This window comes from Cajanus cajan, chromosome 5 (assembly GCF_000230855.2).
Source record: "Cajanus cajan strain Asha chromosome 5, NIPB_CcT2T_4, whole genome shotgun sequence".
NCBI lineage: Eukaryota > Viridiplantae > Streptophyta > Magnoliopsida > Fabales > Fabaceae > Cajanus > Cajanus cajan.
Genome location: NC_138521.1, coordinates 9,195,125 through 9,220,097, shown reverse-complemented (window position 1 = coordinate 9,220,097; position 24,973 = coordinate 9,195,125). Strand labels below are relative to the sequence as shown.

General features: G+C 31.7%; 1 protein-coding gene and 1 long non-coding RNA gene across 2 annotated transcripts; both read right to left on the bottom strand.

Annotated features, from left to right (window-relative positions):
* Positions 1-19,140: 19,140 nt before the first annotated feature.
* On the bottom strand, positions 19,141-19,990 carry LOC114915179 (uncharacterized). Its single transcript, XM_083074880.1, has 3 exons — positions 19,815-19,990; positions 19,430-19,714; positions 19,141-19,345 (listed from the first exon to the last, which is right to left on the bottom strand). Exons 1-3 carry the CDS (start codon positions 19,878-19,880, stop codon positions 19,262-19,264), a joined length of 435 nt encoding a protein of 144 aa, XP_082931006.1. The 5' UTR covers positions 19,881-19,990; the 3' UTR covers positions 19,141-19,261.
* A 253-nt stretch (positions 19,991-20,243) lies between these two features.
* LOC145958216 (uncharacterized) lies at positions 20,244-23,633 on the bottom strand. Its single transcript, XR_014433863.1, has 3 exons — positions 23,559-23,633; positions 21,641-21,730; positions 20,244-21,543 (listed from the first exon to the last, which is right to left on the bottom strand). It is a non-coding gene; the product is annotated as an uncharacterized LOC145958216 (long non-coding RNA).
* Positions 23,634-24,973: the final 1,340 nt, after the last annotated feature.

Sequence of the window (24,973 nt, the reverse complement as noted above, 5' to 3'; positions counted from 1 at the left end):
TATTCCATATCATACCCTTAAAAACATTTATACACATGATGCATGTCAATCAAGACTCCATACTTTTCTAATATCACATTTTCATAGCTCATTCCCATATCATATTATCATGTCTCATCATCATATCTCATCATCATAACACATCATCATTTCACATTACCATATCACATTATCATGTCTCATTATCATATCACATCATCATGTCACATCATCATATTACATCATCACATCACATCACCATATCACATTATCATATTATCACATCATATTCACAATTTTCACATAGCACTTTAATTCATATAAAAACATATTCATTTTCAAAATTAACCACATACTCATGCATCACATCCAATAAGGAACAAAACAAAGCAATCAGAAGGCAAAACAAAAAACATTCCTATTTTGCCTGTTTTCTCATAGGGTTTCCCGTAGGAACCCACAGAAATCTCAAATCATACAATTACAATTTTAAAACTGAAATTAATCATTCATTTAAGCAATTTATACAATTAATTACATACAAGAGAAACAATAAATGAAACAGATACAATTGGGGAAAACCCCTCATACATGAGCATACAACAAATACAACAAACACAGGATTGGGGGCCAATCCCACTACTCAACATATATTCCCACACCCAAAGCGAGGTTTCTCACTCACCCCTTACCTGGATGAGCAGAAGACAAATGGTCTTGGTGTGATCTAAGATAGTTCCTGAGTACTCTTCCTTAGAGCTCTTTGTTTCTCCTCTTTTTTTTTCCTGACCCTTCAGAATGCAAATGAGGCAGATAGGGTTAACGCTACCTGACTCCTTTCTTAAAATTAATGCATTCGGCTGGGTCAACCCAACCCATTTTCCTTCTCTTCTAACCCACTTCTCTTTTTCCTGAAAATAATTAAATAAAATAAATACATGTATATTATAAAATATTTTTCCTCTATAATAATAATATACTTCTGACCCAATTTAATAATAGAATTTCAATAATAAAATATCATATAAAATCAACCTTCTCTTAAAACATATAAATATTTATTTAAAAATGCTAATAAAAATACTTATTTAATACGTACAAAATAATTGTCCAAAATAATAATTATTTAAAACGTACAAAATAATATTTCTCTATAATTATTAAAATAATCATAAATGACCAAATACCATATAATAATAATAATAATAATAATAATAATAATAATTATTATTATTATTATTATTATAATAATAATAACCTTTTTGAAAATAGGTGTGTTACAATACTTCTCCCTTTTTAAGAAATTCGTCCTCGAATTTCTAAAATGAAGAGGTTCGACTATGACTCTTTCATTAAACTCAAGATTCTTCCTAAACGTCCTAGGCAAACCCACAACAAAGTCTAAACACATTATCTCACCTCCAAACAGGGACATCTAAAGGTTACAAAAGTCCTAAAAGGCTTATGATGTTTTGTCTTAGACTTATACCATACTAAACATGAGTACGAAAACTTTCTCTGCTCCTCTCTTCACCTTAGGCCACCACGCTTTCGCTGCGCCACTCTGATACATCTTGGTAGCTCCTAAATGGATGTTAAGAGTACTCTTATGTCCTTCCTCTAAGATCATCTCTTAATTCGGGATTACTAGGCACCCAAATTTTGTTCTTGCACCTCAAAACAACGTCGATTCCTACTCAGAAAAGGTTACCTATACTCCTACCAATCTTTTTCACTTGGTTCACTAAGAAAGGATCTAACTCTTGGGCTTTTCTAATCTCATCCATTAATTCACTAGTCACTTTCAACATACTAAATTCAATGCTCCTAAGGGTAGGCTCACACATCACGCTTAAGTCTCTAAGTTGTTCAATCTAATCCAACCCTTAAATCATCAAAGATGGTAGGTGAATGGTCATCCCACTCAAGGCATCTGTCACAATATTAGCTTTTCTTCTATGACCCTCTCTAAAGATCAACCACCTAAGCATAAGTTCACTAGGTACACATACTCGGTCTCCAAGTCTTACCACTTCATTTATACCCAAGGCAAACTTCTCTCCATTATCTCGTCCTATAGCCTCATATCTTGTCACCAAAATGAATCAACTAATTGTGCTCTCCTGATTCTCCTTTGATAATTCACTAGTTACTCGAGTCATACCTAGTCTCACACTACTAAGGGTAACCTCATAAGTCAAGCTTAAATCCCTAATTTGGACTAAAAGATCCATCTCTCTAATCATAAGGAAAGGCAAATATAAAGGTTTCTTACTCAAAGCATCGATCATGACATTGGCTTTACCTAGTTAACAACTAAGATTAAAATCCTAGTCCTTAAGAAATTTCAACTATCTCCCTTGATCAAAAGATATTTAAGGCCCTAACGATCACTAAATACCTCAAGCTTAGAATCATACAGGTAGTGTCTCCAAATCTTAGTATAAATATTACAACTGCTAACTTAAAGTCATGGATAAGGTAATTCCTCTCGTGATTTCTCAATTTCCTAGAAGCATAAGCTACTACCGTTCCTTCTTGCATCAACACTCTACCCAAACCTATCTTAGAAGCACTACTATATACCATAAAAGGCTTACTAAAATCCAGTAATATTAGCACTAGCCAACCTTTCCTCAAGAGTTTGGAAGCTACTCTCATACTTGCCATCCCACACAAAGGCAACTCCTCTTCCTCGTCAATCTAGTCTAAGGTAATGTTATCTTAGGAATTTCCTAAATAACTCTCCTATAATAATAAGCTTATCTAAGAAAACTCTTAACCTCACTAATTGACTTAGGTATCACCCACTTAAGCACAACTTCTATCTTAGATAGACTTACGTTATACCTCTGCTAGAAATTACAGAACCTAGAAGACTCGTCTTATACAATCAAAAATCATACTTAGATAATTTAGCCTAAAACTGTCTAGGATAAATCCTCACTCTCAACTCTAATTTGATGATATCATACCTTGAGGTCAACCTTACTAAACGCCCGCTAATTGATCCATAAGGTCATCTATCCTCATATCAACATACATGCATATCAAATCATCTTAGAATACCTACTTCAAACAATCGATATATATTATTCCTAAGCATGTATGAATCAATCACCGTTTACTCCATATAGCATGTACATGAACCAACTTTACCACATAACGTCATACAACCTTAAACAACCTCTAAATCCACCTAACATCTCAGAATCATGACAAAAATCAATTTTTATCCTTGCATTGCCTAACGATTCAAAAATATCATGACACCATACATATCCCTTCAACAAAGATCAAAGAAAATGATACCTAGAGAGTTATACTCATTCAAATGATCTCAAACCTATCTCAAAAGAAAGCTAAGAGAATAAGTTACAACTCCTATGAAGACATAAGATTCTAAAAAGATCATCTTCTTAGCTAAAAATTTCAAAAACCGCAGCAAATATATTCAGCTCTTACAACTAGACCTTTGATCACTAAAGTAGCTATAATTGGAGTTCTAGACCTCCGTTTTACCTGATTCTAGTTCCATTGGAAAGATAATGTCCAAGGCTACAACTTTTGTGAAGACCATAAAATCTATATCTGTCAATACGGTACTCATACTGGCACAACAAAACTGCAGCGAAAATATCCTCTACACCAAACAACAATAGTGTATCAATATATCTAAGGCCACAAAAATACCTCAACCCTTTCAAACTCACACCTCAACTTCATATTCAAGCTTCCCACTACAATCCTAAACCAAAACAACTCACATATTTAGCATAACAGACTTAGAAAATAAAACTCACATTCTACCTAAACCATAAACGGTTAACATGCCAACACCAACACTCAAGGGAATTACCAACATTTCAAACTCTCATCGAGGATACCAAAATTCCAATTCTCAGATACAACCTCCTTGGATTCTATCGCCACAACTATAGATTCCAGAAACTCCATTAACTGTAAACTCTCAACAAATCAATGTCTCACCCAAATCTAAGGTCTCAATAGTTTCTAGTTGATTAGCACAATATCTCGCCTACTACTACTCGCACATATGCTTGCAACACAAACGATACCACCCAACCACTACTTCTTACGTAAGCAATAAGTATCAAACAATTCAGCACTCATAAGAATGAAGAAGAGTAGTCATAATGATATTAGCTAACAAGAATGAAGAAGAGTAGTCATAATGATATTAGCTAACACTATCTATCATTCCTCTAATTAAAATATAATCTAACAGTATAAAACTCAACAATATTAGCACAAAGAGAACATCATCATCATCATTATCAAAGCAAAGCATCATCAAAGTATACAACAAACAAAACACTGTCAGAGTACACAATAGAATCATAATAAGTACATAACTCACGGCCGATTGGATCGACCTGCTCTGATACTACTTAATGTAACGCCCTCTACCCCGCATACCATAACACATAATAATAAAATTTGAATAACATAACATTTCATAATTAAATATCAAACATGTTCAGATAGAGAGTATCACATCCATAACTTAACAAAATTAGCAGAAATCACAAATAAATAAAACTAAAGTTTCCAAAATAATTTAATAAAAACATCTAAATCTAATCCTATCTACGCCCGATGTCACATGTCCTATAAGAGAAAATCCCAATATAGAAGCCTAATCTTCATCACCAACATCTTCAGCCTCATGCTGATAATTACCTGTAAGACAGTCAAGGAAAAACAACACGAGAAAAGGGAGTGAGAAACATCTCACTCTGGCTCACAGTGTAAGAATATACACCAGATAGCAAAACACAAACAAAACATATATAACATAGATAAATTAATAATGATATCACATTTCACTCATTCAAGACATATCAATTTTTCATATAACATTAAAATGCACATGTATGGACACAGACTACATTTTATCATGCATGTGGCACCAGTAACATATCACATGGCATATTGCCGCTAGCAATACACGAAGAGTAGTCTAGGAGTACATGCCAAGTCACACCCTCTGTGCACTCTCACTAGAAGGACATACTACCAGAGTCTCGTCAGGATAACTAAGTTGTGCAAGATACATCCCATGCACACAATAGGCGAGACTGAGACTTACAAACTGAGCTATCCCCAAGGAATAATCCCCAAAGCTTTTAGACTAGGGGGCCTTCTCTGGCGGTGTATTCCATATCATACCCTTAAAAACATTTATGAGCATGATGCATGTCAATCACGACTCCATGCATGCTTTTCTAATATCACATTTTCATATCTCATTCCCATATCATATTATCATGTCTCATCATCATAACACATCATCATTTCACATCACCATGTCACATTATCACGTCTCATTATCATATCACATCATCATGTTACATCATCATATCACATCATCACATCACATCACCATATCACATTATCATATTATCACATCATATTCACAATTTTCACAGAGCACTTTAATTCATATAAAAACATATTCATTTTCAAAATTAACCACATTCTCATGCATCACATCCAACAAGGAACAAAACAAAGCAATCAAAAGGCAAAACAGAAAACATTCATATTTTTCCTATTTTCTCATAGAGTTTCCCATAGGAACCCACAGAAATAAAAAATCATACATTTACAGTTTTAAAACTGAAATTAATCACTCATTCAAGCAATTTATACAATTAATTACATACAAGAGGAACAATAGATGAAACAGATACAATTGGGGAAAACCCCTCATACATGAGCATACAACAAATACAACAAACACAGGATTGGGGGTCAATTCCACTACCCAACATATATTCCCACACCCAAAGCGAGGTTTCTTACTCACCCCTTACCTGGATGAGCAGAAGACAAATGGTCTTGGTGTGATCTAAGATCGTTTCTGAGTACTCTTCCTTAGAGCTCTTTGTTTCTGCTTTTTTTTCCTAACCCTTCAGAACGCAAATGAGGCAGATAGGGTTAACGCTACCTGACTCCTTTCTTAAAATTAATCCATTGGGCTGGGTCAACCCAACCCATTTTCCTTCTCTTCTAACCCACTTCTCTTTTTCCTGAAAATAATTAAATAAAATAAATACATGTATATTATAAAATATTTTTCCTCTATAATAATAATATACTTCTGACCCAATTTAATAATAGAATTTCAATAATAAAATATCATATAAAATCAACCTTCTCTTAAAACATATAAATATTTATTTAAAAATGCTAATAAAAATACTTATTTAATACGTACAAAATAATTGTCCAAAATAATAATTATTTAAAAAGTACAAAATAATATTCCTTTATAATTATTAAAATAATCATGACCAAATACCATATAATAATAATAATAATAATAATAATAATAACATTTTTGAAAACAGGTGTGTTACAGCCAGAAATGACCTCGGAGATCTACATCTAGAGTTTGGCGATCATTGAAGTAAGGGGGAGTGGGTAGTCTCGCTCTAGGCGTGGGATGTATGTTGGACAATGGGATTAGCCTCTAATCCCTTCTCTGTTGTTTGTATTGTATGAAGATGATTTTTCCAATTGATTGCATTATGTGCTTTTTTGTCTTCTATATGATTCTTTGTTATTCTATTTGATTTTGTGTAGTTGTATATGTCTCCAATTTCGTGGTTGGACATGTAATTGTGAAGTTTGGTTTGCTTGTGGGTTCCTGTGAAAATCCTAAATGTTTATTGTGTGAGTAGTTAATAGAAGTATATAATTATAATGCTAAATTGATGTTGAATTTGAGTAATTAATAATATAATAGAATAATATTAAGCTTTAATCGTGATTTTTATCGATTAGGTTGGAGTTTGGGGTTTTAGGTTTGTATTGTGCAACTTTTGCACAGTCCATAAGCCTTTCACAAACTGATATTGCATTGGGCATCAAATGGGCCATGTTATATGCCATTTGATCCATGTGAGTTTTAGTGCCAAGTGTGACCTTAGTCATGCTGGGTGCAAGTATGATAGAGAGGTTGTAGTTTCTCCGCATTGGGTGTAATAATAATTGTGTCAGGCATTGTACTATTAGAATCAGGTTTTGTGGTCTTTAAAAGAATTGTAACATTGGATGTTAGCTTTCAAATGTCATTGGAATCACCTAAAAAGAAGCTTTAGAACTCAAGTTATGATCAAATTAGTGAGAAAATGTCAGATTTTCATATTTAAGCTAAAATATTACGATTTTGTATTTTTTTATAAATAGTTGGTGACATAATTAGCTCTTGAGGTCAACATAGAAATTGGAGATAATTGTCTTAGCTTTATAGTAAAATTAAGATCAACTTGATATCATATATATATATATATAGCTCTAGTTAATGCAATTATAACATTACTTAACTGTAATAAGTGACATAAACAAATGTACTTAAATCATACTAAATGGTTTCTATTTCAATTTGGTGCACAATATTTAGATTCAATTTTAATATGCGAACATTTAAGCAACTTATTTTCTTAGTTTTCATTTAGTATTATTCTTTTTTTATAATTATTTCAAGATCTTTTAGTAAGTGATAAATGAAATTGATATTCTCTTAATTTCTTTCAATTATTACCATTTAAGAGTATGAATTTACATTGATTAATGATTTGGTATTTTTGTTTACATATATTAAATGATGGCTGAAAGTAAATCTTATTTATTCAAGAAAACATTAGGCATGTTTTTATTGTAAGTTTCTTTTACATGATATATTTTAGAATAAGATTGAATTTAAGATTGAATTAAAGAGTGATTTAATTTATGATGATAATAACACAAAATTTGAAATAATAAAATGTGATTAGTAGTATAGTAAATTATTGGGGTTGACACTAAATAGTAAATGGCATTTGCAATTATTAGTGGAAAAAAATAAGGTGGATACAATTTCCTTTGCAGACCTTTCCTTTTTCCACCAATCCTATTTAGGATGATTACATCTCTATTCATAAGTTGTCTTCAGTAGAACACATACTTTAACAAAAACTTAGGTATTTTTTTATTGGTTATCACAATTTGGCTGGTAGCTAAAATAGGAGGGAGTCACTTCTAATATAAAATAGTAAATGGATTTAACAAAATTTTTAATAAGAAAAACATTATACTTTAGGGATTGCCATGAAAGTTATAAATTTGGATTGATTAATAGTTTAGGATTTCTTTTTACAAGTTAAATTGTGGACTGAAAGAAAATCTTACTCATATAAGACAACATTTTGCTTATTTCTATTGTAAATTTCTTTTACTTGACATAAATTTGGGTATATTCTTTAATGACTATGTTGTTGCCATCACTCATTATCCTACTAACTAATTATCTTATTTTAGATATAAATCGAGTTATTAGGCTAATTATAGGTCAAGACTAATAAGATCAAGTGATGCTTTTTGACACATAATGAAAAAAACAACTTACTCTATAACATGCTAAATGTTAATTTACCAAGTTTAGAAATTTTTCATAAATTTTAATCAACATACCATATTGATTCCTTTAAGATCAAGAAGTAAGGGTTATAGATAAGTTGTAGGTAGTTTGTATCAAGAAAGATTCCTTTAATATAGATAAGTTGCAATCCTTCACTAAATAATGGTTATAAATAAAACTAAAATACTTCATTTTTATGCATGTAACATCATTATAATGCCTTTGTTTTTAGAACTTATACTTATGATAAGTGGTAGGTAGTTTGCATCAATGGAGATTTTTGAGAATCAAAAGTGGATGTATAAGAGTTTGGATGCTACTAAACTAATGAAAGTTGAGTTTGTAAATGGAGTGGCTGAGTTCATAGACTTTGCTACTAGTCAAGAGAAATTTCATAATCAAGACAATGGGATGAGATGTCCTTACATAAAATGCAAATGAAAAGCTTTCAAAACTATGATAGAAGTTGTGTGGGCCTAATTATTATTAGTCAACATACCACGATAAGTTAGAGTCACAAATTCATCAAGTGGTGGTTGAAGGTTCGTGTTATGGATCATGTTGACCCTTAATTGGCCAACATATAGAACATGGGTTAGAATGCATTAAGGAAAATCCTAATCCTAAAGCTCAAGAATTCTTTGATATTCTTGTAGATGCACAAGCACCATTGTGGGAAAGATGTGAAAATCACTCAAAATTATTATCTTCTTTAGCAGCTCTAAGCTCGAAATCTTATTATAATATGTCAGAAGGGGGTGTTTTAAACGAATGGTCCAACTTATGGGTAAGACAATGTCAAAAGACAACCAAATGGTCAATAATTTTTTTTTATCAAGCTATGATATTAGTGTGAAAAATGGGTTTGGATTGTTTGAAAATTGATTGTTGTCCAGAAGAGTGCATGTTGTTCTATAAAGAAAATTTAGATAAAACAAACTGCAAGATTTGTAGGGAAGATTGATACAAGATGTAACACCCCGAATTTTTCTACTAATACTACGAATAATTAATATTTATTTTTGTACTTATGAAGATTATTTCCTTATAATTATTTTGATTAATTAAATGGGTTTGATTGAATTTTTAAAGATTTTTAATAATAATCATTTATAAAAATTATTTTGTATAATATTATTAATTATGATATTTTGTTATAATTATTATATGAAAAAAATCATGTTTTAAATTGTATTGATATTTTATTTTAATTTGATATATATATATATGTTATTTATTTATTTATTAATTAGCAAAATTGGATTTTCATAGTTCTGGAACGGGCTATTCCACTTTGGGAACGGGCCGTTCCAAATCAAGCATGCATGGGTAAAATTTCAACCCAGAACGGGCCGTTCCACTTTGGGAACGGGCCGTTCCGGATGTGGTTTTAAAGAACAAAGTTTTGACTCAGAACGGGCCGTTCTACCTTGAAACGGGCCGTTCTGAAAGCCCCAGAATGGGCCATTCTGGTTTTGGAACGGGCCGTTCTTGGAGAGGCTTTTGTATGTGTTCTATGGGCTCAGAACGGGCCGTTCCAGATTCAGAACAGGCGGTTCTGGTCGCGGCCTGATGCCTATAAATAGAGCGTTTTGCACTCTCTAAAACGCATTGTTTCATTTTCTAATCTTTTCCTCCTTTCTCTCTGAAGACGAAGGGGAACCTAGAGGGGGCGACCAACAAGATTCGACTCCTGCTTATCGAGATAAGGGGGGAGTGAGAAATCTTGCTTTGGGTGTGGGAATATATGTTGGGTAGTGGGATTGGCCCCCAATCCTGTGTTTGCTGTATTTTTTGTATGCTCATGTATGTGGGGTTTCTCCCAATTGTATCTATGTTTGCTTATTATTTTTCTTATATGCAATTAATTATATGAATTTAGATCTCTATGGGTTCCTATGGGAAACCCTATGAGGAACAGGAAAAATATGAATATTTTATGTTTTGCTATCTGATTGCTCTATTGTATTCCTTGTTGAATGTAATGTGTAAGTATGTGATTAATTTTGAGAATAAATAGATTTTGATATGATTTAGAGTGCTCTGTGGGTTCCTGTGGGAACCCTATAAGAAACAGGCAAAATGTGAACGTTTTCTGTTTTTCTTTCTGATTTCTCTATTGTGTTCCTTGTTGAATGAGATGAATGAATATGTATTTAATTTTATAAATAAACGAGTTTTGATATAAATTAAAGTGCTCTGTGGAGGTTTTGTGAATATGATGAGATAATGTGAAAGGTGATTGAGACATGAGATATGAAATGTTCTAATGAAATATGATGATGAAATGTGATGAAGAAATGTGATGATGTGATATGACCATGGGAAATGATAATGTGATATGAGAATGCATAGAGTCTTGATTGACATGCATCATTTGCATAAGTGTTTCACTACAAGAAAAATGACAAATTGCGACGGTTATCTAGAAACCGTCGTCGCTTTGATATTGCGACCCTTCATACGACGGTTTTTCAAAACCGTCGCAAAATTGTTCAACATTGCGACGGTTTATCGTAAACCGTCGCAAAATTTGTTTAACATTGCGACGGTTTATCATAAACTGTCGCAAAATTTGTTTAACATTGCGACGGTTTATGATAAACCGTCGCAAGTTTAACATTGCGACAGTTAATCATAACCGTCGCAAATTTAACATTGCGGCAGTTAGTCATAAACCGTCGCAAAATTTTCAGCATTTTTTTTATTAGAATTTAAAAGTTTTTTTTTAAGTATTATGTATATTATCTTAACAAACTTATATTTTATTAACAATTTTATATATACTTTCTTTAAAAATATAAAAATAAATATGTTAAAATTTATAAAAATCCAGTTTAATTTATTTATGATATAAATATGTTTTTAATATCTAATATATATTTTTAGATGATAATTTATTTTAAAATATATTTTATAATAACAATTCTAAATGGAACATAAATCTTCTGATTTTTCTTAGTTTGATTTTTTTAATCAATATATATAATTTTACTATTTTGATTTTTTCAATCAACGTATACAATAAAGAAAAAACACAAAAGATAAACATGCATAGTAAAAATTTTATTTTATCAAAAAACTTTTTATTTTAATATATTACATTATATATGTGAATATTAAGACATATATATATATATATACATATATATATATTATAATTAAACTTTTTTAAAAAATTAATTCATTATTAAGAAAAAAAAATTTATTACATGAGAATTAATTTCTTTCAAAAATTTGATAGATATAAAATAAATAAACATTTTTTCTGAATCTATATTTTTATTTTATTAGAATATAATTTTTATTTTTTAAAATATATTATTTTTTTAGATAAAAAATTATGTATATGTCAAATAGTAGTGGGGCAAGTGCCCACTATTCCAAATGTACATCCGTCCCTATATATATCTATATATATATATATATATATATAATATATGGGGTTATAATTATACCAATGTAACTTTTATTAAGTATTATGTTGTTCAATAACTTTATATTAAATGTGTATTTTGTAAATCCAACCGTTAAATTGAAAGTTCATATCACTTTATAAGTGTATATCAAATTTTGTTAAAATTGAACAACAACTGGAAGGTAATCAAATTGTTTATATTTTAGTGTATTTTAAAATGAATATATGACATCAATTTTGTTTTATAAAAATGAAGTATCAAACCATCTTGGATTAATATAAAGTTTTGTATATATAATCTTTGAGAGATATGAACTTTCAATCTAACAGTTGGATTTACCAAATTCACATTTAATATAAAGTTATTGAGCGGTGTAATACTTAGTAAAAGTCACATTTAATATATATATATATATATATATATATATATATATATATATATATATATATATATATATATATATATATATATATATATATATATATATATATATATATATATATATATATATATATATATATATATATGAGGGGGTTTATAATTACATCAGTGTAAATTTTACTAAGTGTTACACAACTCAATAACTTTATATTAAATGTGAATTTTGTAAATTTAACAGTTAAATTGAAAATCTTTTACTGTTAAATCATATATACAAAATGTTAAATTAATCGAAGATGATTTCTTATAAAAACAAAATTAAATCTGTCAGAAAATTTATATTTTTTATGAGAAAATTTTTGTAGGAAAAACTATATTATTGATGAAATATTTTAGAAAATTTATATTTGTCGAAAATGTAAGAACTGGTTTTAAATTTGATATGAAAATATTATGATATAATTAGATAAGATTTTAAGTTAGTATTTTATTAATGGTTGATAATTAAAAAATAAAACAAGGATAAATATATTTTTTGAATTTTATATGTTTGATTTAAGATAACTTACAAAATAACTCTCGGTAAAGTTATTCCGCTCAATAACTCATCGTGTATGTTGAATTTCATTGATCCAATTAATTGTTAATTTAAAAATTATTAAATTTTACTAATAATTAATATAAAAAAATTAATTAGTTTTGGAATAAATTATTTTCTAATTAACAATATAATTAAAACATTAATTATTTTAAATTATTTAACTAAAATCTTATTGACAATTTACTATATAATCTTAATATTTTTGTATAACTAATACTTGGTTTTAAATTTGATATGAGAATATTATATATAATTAGATAAGATTTTAAGTTAGTATTTTATTAATAGTTGATAATTAGAAAATAAAACAAGGATAAATACATTTTTTTTTGAATTTTATATGTTTGATTTAAGGTAAATAAATATATTAAATTAATTAATAATTTATTTAAAATATTAAAATAATTTATAAGTATGTAATAAATAAATATTTATAATTTTATAAATTATATTATCATTATAAATTAAAAAATTTAAATAATTTAAATTATAATTTTAAATCGAAATAAGTAGATGTTAATTATAAAAGTAAGTACATATAAATAAAGAATAACTAAATATATTATTATTATTATTATTATTTGTAATATAAAATTATTATATATTATTATTATAATACAGATATGAGATTGTATATTTGAGGATGACTTAAATGAATTAATCTGTACAAGTTATACTGACAACATACATATACATTTCGGTAGCTTACTCATCAGAACTTCACAGTTAAGCGTGCTTGACCTGGAGTAGTACAAGGATGGGTGACCTTCTGGGAAGTTTCCCAGAAATTGCACAAGTAAGGATAAAACATGCTAAACAGTGAAATATCGTGAAATAAAATCCTTGAAAGACCAAATATGAGGATTGTTACATTAATAAATTTATTAAAATAAAAAAAAATTATAATTTTTGACTGTTAAAAAAAGGATTGTAATATTAATTTAGAGGCAATTGGTGCGACAGTTGATGAAAGGGTCGCAATGTTAATATAGAGGCATTTGGTGCGACAGTTGATGAAACGGTCGCAATTCCAATTTTGCGACGGTTTGTGCAACGGTTCTGATAACCGTCGCAAAATTGCCTGGTGACGGACGACTCTGCGACGGTTCCCAAACCGTCGCAATGTTGTCTTTGCGGCAGTTATAACCGTCGCAATGTAGGTCATATAACCGTCGCAAAATCGTCATTTTCTTGTAGTGTTTTAAGGGTACGATATGGAATACACCGCCAGAGAAGGCCCCCTAGTGTAAAAGCTTTGGGGATTAGTCCTTGGGGATAGCTCGGTTTGGAAGTCCCAGTCTCGCCCATTGTGTGCATGGGATGTATCTTGCGCGGCTTAGCTATCCCGATGAGACTCTGGTAGTATATCCTTCTAGTGAGAGTGCTTAGAGGGTGTGACCCGGCATGTACTCCTAGACTACTCTTCGTGTATTGCTAGTGGCAATATGCCATGTGATGTTTTACTGGCGCCACATGCATGATAATATGTAGTCCGTGTCCATACATGTGCATTTTCAATGTTATCTAATAAATTGATATTTTTATGTCTTGAATGAGTGAGATGTAATATTGTGTTAATATATCTATGCTATATCGTATTGTTTGTGTTTGGTTATCCGATGTGTATTTCTATACTATGAGCCAGATTGAGATGTTTCTCACTCCCTTTTTTCGTGTTGTTTTGTTTTGACTGTTATACAGGTGATCATCAGCATGAGGCTGAGGATGTTGGTGATGAAGCTTAGGCTTCTATGTTGGGTTTTGCTATGATAGGACATGTGACATCGGGACATAGATAAGATTAGTTTAAGATGTTCTTATTAAATTATTTTGGAAAATTCATTTTTATTTCTTTGTAATTTTACCGACATGTTATTTGGATTAAGTTTATGAATGTGAACTCTTTACCCTTACATGGTTGAAAATTTGATTTTTAATGATGAAGATTTTATTATTTTTTTTATAATTACTGTATATGTATGTTGGGGTAGAGAGTGTCACATTAAGTGGTATCAGAGCCTGGTTGATCCAATCGACCGTGTGTGTTATGTGCTTATCATGACTCTGTTGTGTACTCTGACTGTGTCTTGTTTGTTGTGTACTATGATGATGTTGATGATAATGATGTTCTTCTTGTGTTAATGTTGTTGAGTTTGATGTTGTTAAGTTATTTTGTAATTAGAGGAATGATAGTCATCATAGTGTTAGCTAATACCATTATGAATGCTCTTCTTCATTCTCATGATTGCTTATTTGTTTGATACTTCTTGCTTACGTAAGAAGTAGTGGTTGAGTGATATCGCTTGTGTTGCAAGCATATGTGTGAGTAGTGGTAGATGAGATATTGTGCTAATATTGTAAGAACTATTGAGGCCTTATATTTGGGTAAGATGTTGATTTTTTTTAGTGTATTAAGAGTTTATGATTGGTGGAATTTTTGAAAGCTATAGTTGTAGCGATTGAATCCAAGGATGATATATGTTGAGAATTAGAGTTTTGGTATTCTTAAGGAGAGATTGAAGTGTCGATGATTTCTAGAGTTTGATGGTTGCATGTTGACCTTTTATGGTTTAGGTAGCATGTGAATTTTATTTTTTAAGCCTTTTGTACTGAATATGTGAGTTGTTTGGTTTAGATTTGTAGTAGGAAACTTTGATATGAAGTTAAGGTGTGAGTTTGGAAGGGTTGAGGTATTTTTGTGGGCTTAGATATATTGATATACTATTGCTGTTGGTGTAGAGGATATTTTCGCTGCAGTTTTGTTGTGCCAGTATGAGTACCATATTGACAGATTTAGATTATATGGTCTTCACAAAAGTTATAGCCTTGGATGTTATCTTTCCAATGGAACTGGAATCAGGTAAAACGGAGGTCTAGAACTCCAGTTATAGCAACTTTGGTGATCAAAGGTCTAGCTGCAAGCGTTGAATATATCTACTGAGGTTTTTGAAATTTTTAGCTAAGAAGATGATCTTTTTAGAATCTTATGTCTTCGTAGAAGTTGTAACTTATTCTCTTATCTTTCTTTTGAGATAGGTTTGAGATCATTTGGACGAGTATAAATATCTAGGTATCATTTTCTTAGATAGTTGTTGAAAGGAGAAGTAAGTTGTAATAATGTTTTCGGGTTAGTAGGCAATGCAAAGATGAGAATTGATTTTGGGGTGTTTTCATGTGGATTGAGAGGTTGTTTAAGGTTGTATGATGCTATGTGGTAAAGGTTGTTCATGTACATGCTTATGGATGGTATATATGAAGGTTTAATGTAGGTATTACAATATGTTTTAATATGCATGTATGTTGATATGTGGATAGATGACCTTAGGGATCAATTAGTGAATGTCGTGTGGTTAGTGAGATTGATCTTAGGGTGTGATATGATCATATTGTAGTTGAGGGTGGAGATATATCCAAGACGGTTGTATGTTAAGTTATCTAAGTATTACTATTTTATTTTATCTTATTTTATTATTATTTTTATTGTATGAGGTAATTTTTCTAGTTCCTGTAAATTCCAATTGAGGTAAACATGGATCTGTCTCAGGTAGAAGTTGTGTTTAAGTGGGGAGATATCTAAGCCAGTTAGTGAGAATAAGAGTTTTATGAGGTTAGCTTATTATTATTGGAGATTTATTGAAGGAATTTCTAAGATAGCATTGCCTTTAACTACATTCACTAGGAGGAGTATTGTCTTTATGTGGGATAGTAAGTATGAGAATAGTTTCAACTCTTAAGGCAAGATTGACTAGTGTTAATATTATTGGATTTTAGTAAGTCTTTTGTGGTATATAGTAGCACTTATAAGATGAATTTGGATGCTTGTTGATGCAAGAAGGAAAGGTAGTAGCTTATGTTTCTAGGCAATTGAAAATTCATGAGAGGAACTACCTTATCTATGAGTTAGTGGTTATGATATTTCATTAAGATTTGGAAACACTACCTATATAATTCTAAGCTTGAGGTATTTAGCGATTGTTAAAGTCTTAAATATCTTTTGACCAAAGGAGATAGTTGGAATTTCTTAAGGACTAGGATTTTTAATCTCAATTGTTATCTAGGTAAAGGCAATGTGGTGACAGATGCCTTGAGTAGGGTGATCTTTTCATCTATCGTTTTGATGATTTAAAGGTTAAATTTGATTGAAGAGTTTAGAGATTTAAGCTTGATTTGTGAGCTTACCCTTAGAAGCATTGAATTGAGTATGTCGAAGGTGACTAATGAATTAATGGATGAGATTAGAGGAGCCTAAGAGTTAGATCCTTTCTTAGTGAACCAAGTGGAGAGGATTGGTAAGGGTATAGATAGCCCTTTTCGAGTGGAAGTTGATGGTGTTTGGTGGTTTTAGGATAGAATCTATGTGTCTAATAATCCTGAATTAAGGAAGATGATCTTAGAAGAAGGCAATAAGAGTACTCTTAGTATTCACTTAGGAGTTATTAGATGGATTAGGACCTTAGGAGGATGTATGAGAGTGGCATAGCGGAAGCGTGGTGGCTAAGGTGAAGAGAGGAGTAGAGGAAGTTGTGGACTCGTGTGTAGTATTCCAAAAGTCTAAGGTGGAACATTAGAAAGTCTAAGGCAGGAGGCATATCCATTTTTATTTGTTTCAGGTAATTTCAGGGACGAAATTTTTAAAAGGAAGGGAGAATTGTAACACCCCGAATTTTTCTACTAATACTACGAATAATTATTATTTATTTTTGTACTTATGAAGATTATTTCCTTATAATTAATTTTATTAATTAAATGGATTTGATTGAATTTTTAAAGGTTTTTAATAATAATCATTTATAAAAATTATTTTGTATAATATTATTAATTATGATATTTTGTTATAATTATTATTTGAAAAAAATCATGTTTTAAATTATATTGATATTTTATTTTAATTTGATATATATATATATATATATATATATATATATGTTATTTATTTATTTATTAATTAGCAAACTTGGATTTTCATAGTTCTGGAACGGGCTGTTCCACTTTGGGAACGGGTCGTTCCAAATCAAGCATGCGTGGGTAAAATTTCAACCCAGAACGGGTCGTTCCACTTTGGGAACAGGCCGTTCCGGATGTGGTTTTAAAGAACAAAGTTTTGACTCAGAACGGGTCGTTCTACCTTGAAATGGCCGTTTTGAAAACCCCAGAACGGGCCGTTCTGGTTTTGGAACGGGCCGTTCTTGGAGAGGCTTTTGTACGTGTTCTATGGGCTCAGAACGGGCCGTTCCAGATTCAGAACAGGTCGTTCTGGCCACGACCTGATGCCTATAAATAGAGCGTTTTGCACTCTCTAAAACACATTTTTTCATTTTCTAATTTTTTCCTCCTTTCTCTCTGAAGACGAAGGGGAACCTATAGGGGGCGACCAATAAGATTCGACTCCTGCTTATCGAGGTAAGGGGGGAGTGAGAAATCTTGCTTTGGGTGTGGGAATATATGTTGGGTAGTGGGATTGGCCCCCAATCCTGTGTTTGCTGTATTTTTTGTAAGCTCATGTATGAGGGGTTTCTCCCAATTGTATCTGTGTTTGCTTATTATTTTTCTTATATGCAATTAATTATATGAATTGAGATCTCTATGGGTTCCTATGGGAAACCCTATGAGGAACAGGCAAAATATGAATATTTTATGTTTTGCTATCTGATTGCTCTATTGTTTTCCTTGTTGAATGTAATGTGTAAGTATGTGATTAATTTTGAGAATAAATAGATTTTGATATGATTTAGAGTGCTCTGTGGGTTCCTGTGGGAACCCTATAAGAAACAGGCAAAATGTGAACGTTTTCTGTTTTTCTTTCTGATTTCTCTATTGTGTTCCTTGTTGAATGAGATCACTACAAAAAACTTGTTTGTTTGCAGCGGTTTTTAAGTGAGAGCGACGACGGTTTTGACCGCCGCAAACTTAAATTGCTACGGTTTGTAAACCGCCGCAATGTTGTGTGTCGCGACTAAATTTTGCGGCGGTTTTCTAAACTGTCGCAACATATTCGATAAAATTGCGGCGGTTATAAAATTGTCGCTATTTTAGAAACTGAAACTAGTTAAAAATTTGCGGCGGTTTTCAAAAATTTTGCGACGGTTTTTAAAACTGCCGCAAATTTAAACATGCATTTTAATTAACAATTTGCAGCAGTTTGTAACCGCCGCAATTTAAGTCGCGTCCAATTTATAATTAAATGTTTTTTATAATTACATTTTCAACCTGTTTGTTTAAATTCTTATCTCAAACATGTGATCAAGATAAACTAATACAAATGATTCAAATAAAATGTCATTCATTAAATAAAGATATTAAATCCAAATTTAGTGCATAATAAATTTGTATCTTTGAAACATACAAATGGTCCTTAAGTTTAAGAAACTTAGGCACATAAAAACAACAAAAATATAAAGATGGTCCTAAAAGCTCCTAACAAACTAAAATTGAAGCAAATATCTAAATAGTCCCTCATGATGATCCTCCATTATCTTCAAGAATATGGCTAGACTGAGAAGAACGTCTCAAATCTGCTAGAGATTCCATTTCAGCTGCCTGAAATTAAAATAATAACAAATTAGATTTGAACTTTTACTTAGACAATAAAATTTACAATTTTTTAAATACTTTATTTTATACCTGATTTCCTTTAACAATTTGCATAAGGAAAGCTAATTGTTCCTTCAAAACATCAACTTCACCAACTCGTGCCTTAAGTGCTTCAACTTCAGATCGCAATTCTGCTATCGTGGCCGCATCTGATGAAGATCCAGACCTCGTAGAGGAAGAATATGATCCAATGATTTGAGTTGGAGTAACCCCAAGTCCCATGCCTCGAACATATCCTGGATGCTCCTTTCCAAACACTTTCAAGAATGCCTCATTCTCAGAAGAAGTCTCCTGAATTTCATTATGCAATTGTTCCTACATATAATGTTGAATACATAGATAAATAGTAAAAGATTACTTATATGAGTGAAAAGCAAATGGTAATTGAAAATTACAAATAATATATTGTACTCACATATTTTTGTCTAGCATCTTCGTTCACAAATGATCTATCCTTCTTTTTATGAGCAATAGGATACATATCTCCTCTACTATAACGTCGTCCATATTGCACTTCCTAACATTTTTCACCATACCAAAAATAATTATACAAACAATTTTTTTCAATTTTTTCAAACAAAATAGACTAAATGAACTTTACATACCAACTCATACCAACTCATCGGTTAAGGTGATTTGGACATGTATAAATAAATACCTGAAGGCACCATTATGGGCAATAAATTAGCATGGTTTGTAGTACTCTGAAAAGGAGGAGTCAGAGACTAAGAAAAGTACAAAGAAATTTGTTTAGAGGGGTCTTATAGTAGATAATATCTCTTTGAGATTTGGTCTTTATCCGATTTTAAATGGTGTCGTGTAATCCATATAACTGACTTCACCTAGTTGCGTAAGACTTTTGTTTTGTTGTTTTGGGTAGAATTAGAGAAGTATTACTAGGAGATTAGGATCCTTGCATCCTCCATAGAGTATCATATTTCTTTTGATTTTGTTGAAACATACAATAGCAACAAAACCGTTAAGCATAGAAACGATAAAGAGATAAAATGAAAATGGGAGAACACAGTAATTTCATTTTTGCTGCATAACCATGTTCTTCTACATGTTTTCACTCTATTTAAGTGAAATACATAATAAGAGATAATAGCCATACATCAAAGGCATGCATGGTATCAGATAAAAGAAATGTACCCATTATCATTAGATGTACAGTTATGCTCAAAAACAAATACTTAACTGGGATTATCCACTGAAGTAAGTAAACATAACTATGCAGTGAAAAAACCTTTTTAGCTTTTTTTTTTTTTGAAGGTTTAACAGATTTGTCTTTATAAGAATATTTTATTTTGGCTATGTAGAAAATATATGCAACATTTTAATTCCTTGTACAATTTAGCTGAATACCAAATGAACATTCACTTTACTTCAGACAGGAGGACCATCTTATGCAGTAGAGTTGGGAAGGCTAGATGGGAGAATCTCTACAAAAGCCAGTGTTAGACACCATCTACCTCATGCTGAATTCAAACTAACACAGCTGAACCAAATGTTTGCTTCACATGGCCTCAGCCTCACGGATCTAGTTGCTCTATCAGGTATTTATTCTCTATGAGCCAAGCAGATCCTAAGTTAACAAAATTTGAATTTGTGTTTGATATACGTTGGGGCGGATCAAACCTTCTCAAACTGGATTTTAACTCTAAAATCAATTATGAGAAGAGAGAAGTCTGGTGTAAGTTTTGCATTAGGTTTTATTCCATGTTTTATTACTAACTTATTTTTAATATAAAAGTTACCAAACATAAGCACTTCACATGAAACTCGCTTTTAGCTGAATCAAGTTTGTAAATTGCTATATGAACACACACAAGCTAATTTTAACTTATGAAGGAATCTGTTTCATTTTAACTTATCAAGCCTGGCAGTGTAAAATTATCACAAAATTGAGGTATAACAACTAAAACAAAATGATCCAAACCCTACACCAGATGCACATATCAAAGGACCACAACATATTTTCAGAAATAGAAAGCATAAATTTATGTCTTTATGCAAAGCAACAAGCTATGTAACTGTAGAAACACAAGTGATAGAAATATACCAGTAGAAATAGATCCACGGGAAGGACCAACAAAACCAGGATTAGAAGAAAGCCTTGACGAGGTTCTGTCTGTACTATGTAACTGCAATTGTAGTAACAAAATTAAGTGCAAATATAAAATGATATGAGCACGAGCGATAGAATAAACATACGAAACTGAGAAATTGAAGAGTAAAAACCAGAGAGTAATCTTCAATAGATATATGTAGCCTCTCCAACGGCTGAGAAAGTTGTCCAGAGGCAACCGAGTTGGTGTGGGATTTAAGAACCTGTAATCAGAGAAAGTTAGATGAAAATCAAATGAGATCAACAGGCAGAGAAACCAAATATTTAAAGTGGACAAGTTTAGCAACCAAATGATTAATTAAACCTTATAATTCCTTATCAAATTTTAAATCTATCTTGTACATGCTAGTGCTGCTATATTCTATACATTTTAAAGAAAGTTAAAAGAAAGTGGTTGAACGAAGCCTGTAAACAGTAAGTTCCATGCCCAATGCACATATAGCTCACCCACTTGTAATTCCATTTTCAAGAACACAGTGTCAAAGCCTCAATTGTCTTAACATTCCATTTGTAAAATCAAAAGACGAATCAAAACTCTGGAATATTTTTATTAAACAAACAAAATAAGTCTTATATTATTACAAGCTTTATGAAAGACTGCGCATTTTCATTAGACATGATCCCATCGTTTAATACAAAAGAAACAACGAAATAAGTGGAACTAGAGATCATTAAATAAGGATTTATTTATGGATCAAACTGTGATAGCCCCAACAGATTTGTTCTTCTGCCACCAGATCAATTTGTTTCTGGCAGTGGCCATGTCAGGCCATACACTATGAAGCACTTGTACAATTGTACTTCAAGACACTTCACCAATAAATATCTATGAAGCATCAAAGTCTTTAAAAGAGGTTATGAAACTTTGATACAACAAAATATGAAACATAAAACTATACAAAAGATAAAAATATAGAAACAGTCTTTTGAATCTTGATGAACCAAAATGGATGTTCGCACAAGTTACAATGTCAGGGTAGGCTAATGCCCAAGATCCTGTGTGAGCTGCAGATATGTAGTTCATTTCAATCAGTGGTTGATTATCATAATTTTCATAAATACTAGCTAAATTATGTGGAAGAGGAAAAGAAAGGTATGGTTTTCAAACAAAATATTAAGCCTGTTGGGGATAAGTTTAGAAGTGTTTTGAGAATTTTCTTTACTGAAAAATACTTTTTATTTTCACTAGAGAAACTATAAAAACGCTTTTAACTTCTTTTCAGGCATGATCATAATATCATAGCAAAATAAATGTTTTAAACTTGGATATCATACAAAAGCCTAGTTCATTTGTTAATTGGCTTTATGGTTACAATATTTAGTTTGCAGCTCCTTTACGTGAGGTTCTAACTTCAAAAGAATTTGACATTCTAATGGTACCCAGTGATCTGCAAACAATGTAGACTTCAATTTAATCATCAAAACTTGCTAGAAAAAAAATTCTCTTGGTAAGCTCAGAGTAAGGTTCACACCAGATGAAGGCATGTTCTATGTAACCCGATATGGCAATAATCATTATATATAGTGGGATCCCAGTTCTGACAAACTCAGTACACGAGGTACCAAGAAAATTACAAATTAATTAATTACTCAACCAATTACTGCTATTTACAAACAGATTGTTTAATTTCTTGAAATGGCAAACATGCTGAAAGGAAAGAGGAATTATTACATAGTCTTGGACCACTACATGTCCATTGTCCCTACTAATCGTCATGCAGTCGACAACCTTAATTTTCAACTTAGAAGTTAATATTAATAACACTCAATTATATAACATATGAAGATTGATGAGATCATGGTGGGCTTCGACTTAAGGAAACACAATAATCAGGCAATTAAACAATCCAGCACATTCTTCAAGTTAGAATGTTTTCTAATTCAAGTTTTGCGAACTACCACACAAGCTATTTTTTAATTCCTTCAAATGACAGACATACAAAGAGGAACTGCATAGTACTCAGTCAATTTTAAAAACAATAAACCAAACATGATTGAAAACCATCAACCATAAAACATAAAACCCAATACCTAGATTCATCGGTATGTACCAGAGTTCTTTGGTTGCAACACAATCAGTTGACTATTTGTGCATCTTTGTTACCCTTTAAGATGTTGTCAATGCCAGTTCCACCTGATCTCAAATTAGATAGCAAGGCATTACGACCAATCAAGACCATATGAAAAAAGCTATTAACATAAAACCCAATATCTTTGTTGCTCTGTGAGCAAGTTTCTAACTCACCGGACGAGGTAGAGGAAAGCAGAGGCGTGACCGTGACCCCGTGAACAAGTGGTTGTGAGCAACGTTCAATGCAGCAGGCTAGAGGCGTCACTCTTGAGCAGCAGAGGCGTGACCGTGAGCGAGAGAGAAGAAGAAGAATGGACTGATAGAGAAGAAGAAGAATGGATCGAGAGAAACGGGGATTATGTTGTTAAGGGTTAGGTTTGTGGGCGAGAGGGGAGGGAACATTTGAGTAAGCTGAAATTTTTAACCTACCTGCGGCGGTTCTATATTAACCGTCGAAAAAAAATTAAAAATTGCGTCCGTTGGGTCAAACCGCCGTAATTTTAATGTGTTTTAGTCAAAATTAAAAAACCGCAGGCGGTTCTTTAAAACCGCCGCAAACTTTGTGACGTTATTTCATTTTTTTGGTGTAGTGGATGAATGAATATGTATTTAATTTTATAAATAAACGAGTTTTGATATAAATTAAAGTGCTCTGTGGAGGTTTTGTGAATATGATGAGATAATGTGAAAGGTGATTGAGACATGAGATATGAAATGTGATAATGAAATATGATGATGAAATGTGATGATGTGATATGACCATGGGAAATGATAATGTGATATGAGAATGCATAGAGTCTTGATTGACATGCATCATTTGCATAAGTGTTTTAAGGGTAAGATATGGAATACACCGCCAGAGAAGCCCCCCTAGTGTAAAAGCTTTGGGGATTAGTCCTTGGGGATAGCTCGGTTTGGAAGTCCCAGTCTCGCCCATTGTGTGCATGGGATGTATCTTGCGCGACTTAGCTATCTCGACGAGACTCTGGTAGTATATCCTTCTAGTGAGAGTGCGTAGAGGGTGTGACCCGACATGTACTCCTAGACTACTCTTCGTGTATTGCTAGCGGCAATATGCCATGTGATGTTTTACTGGCGCCACATGCATGATAATATGTAGTCCGTGTCCATACATGTGCATTTTCAATGTTGTCTAATAAATTGATATTTTTATGTCTTGAATGAGTGAGATGTAATATTGTGTTAATATATCTATGCTATATCGTATTGTTTGTGTTTGGTTATCCGGTGTGTATTTCTACACTGTGAGCCAGAGTGAGATGTTTCTCACTCCCTTTTTTTGTGTTGTTTTGTTTTGACTGTTATACAGGTGATCATCAGCGTGAGGCTGAGGATGTTGGTGATGAAGCTTAGG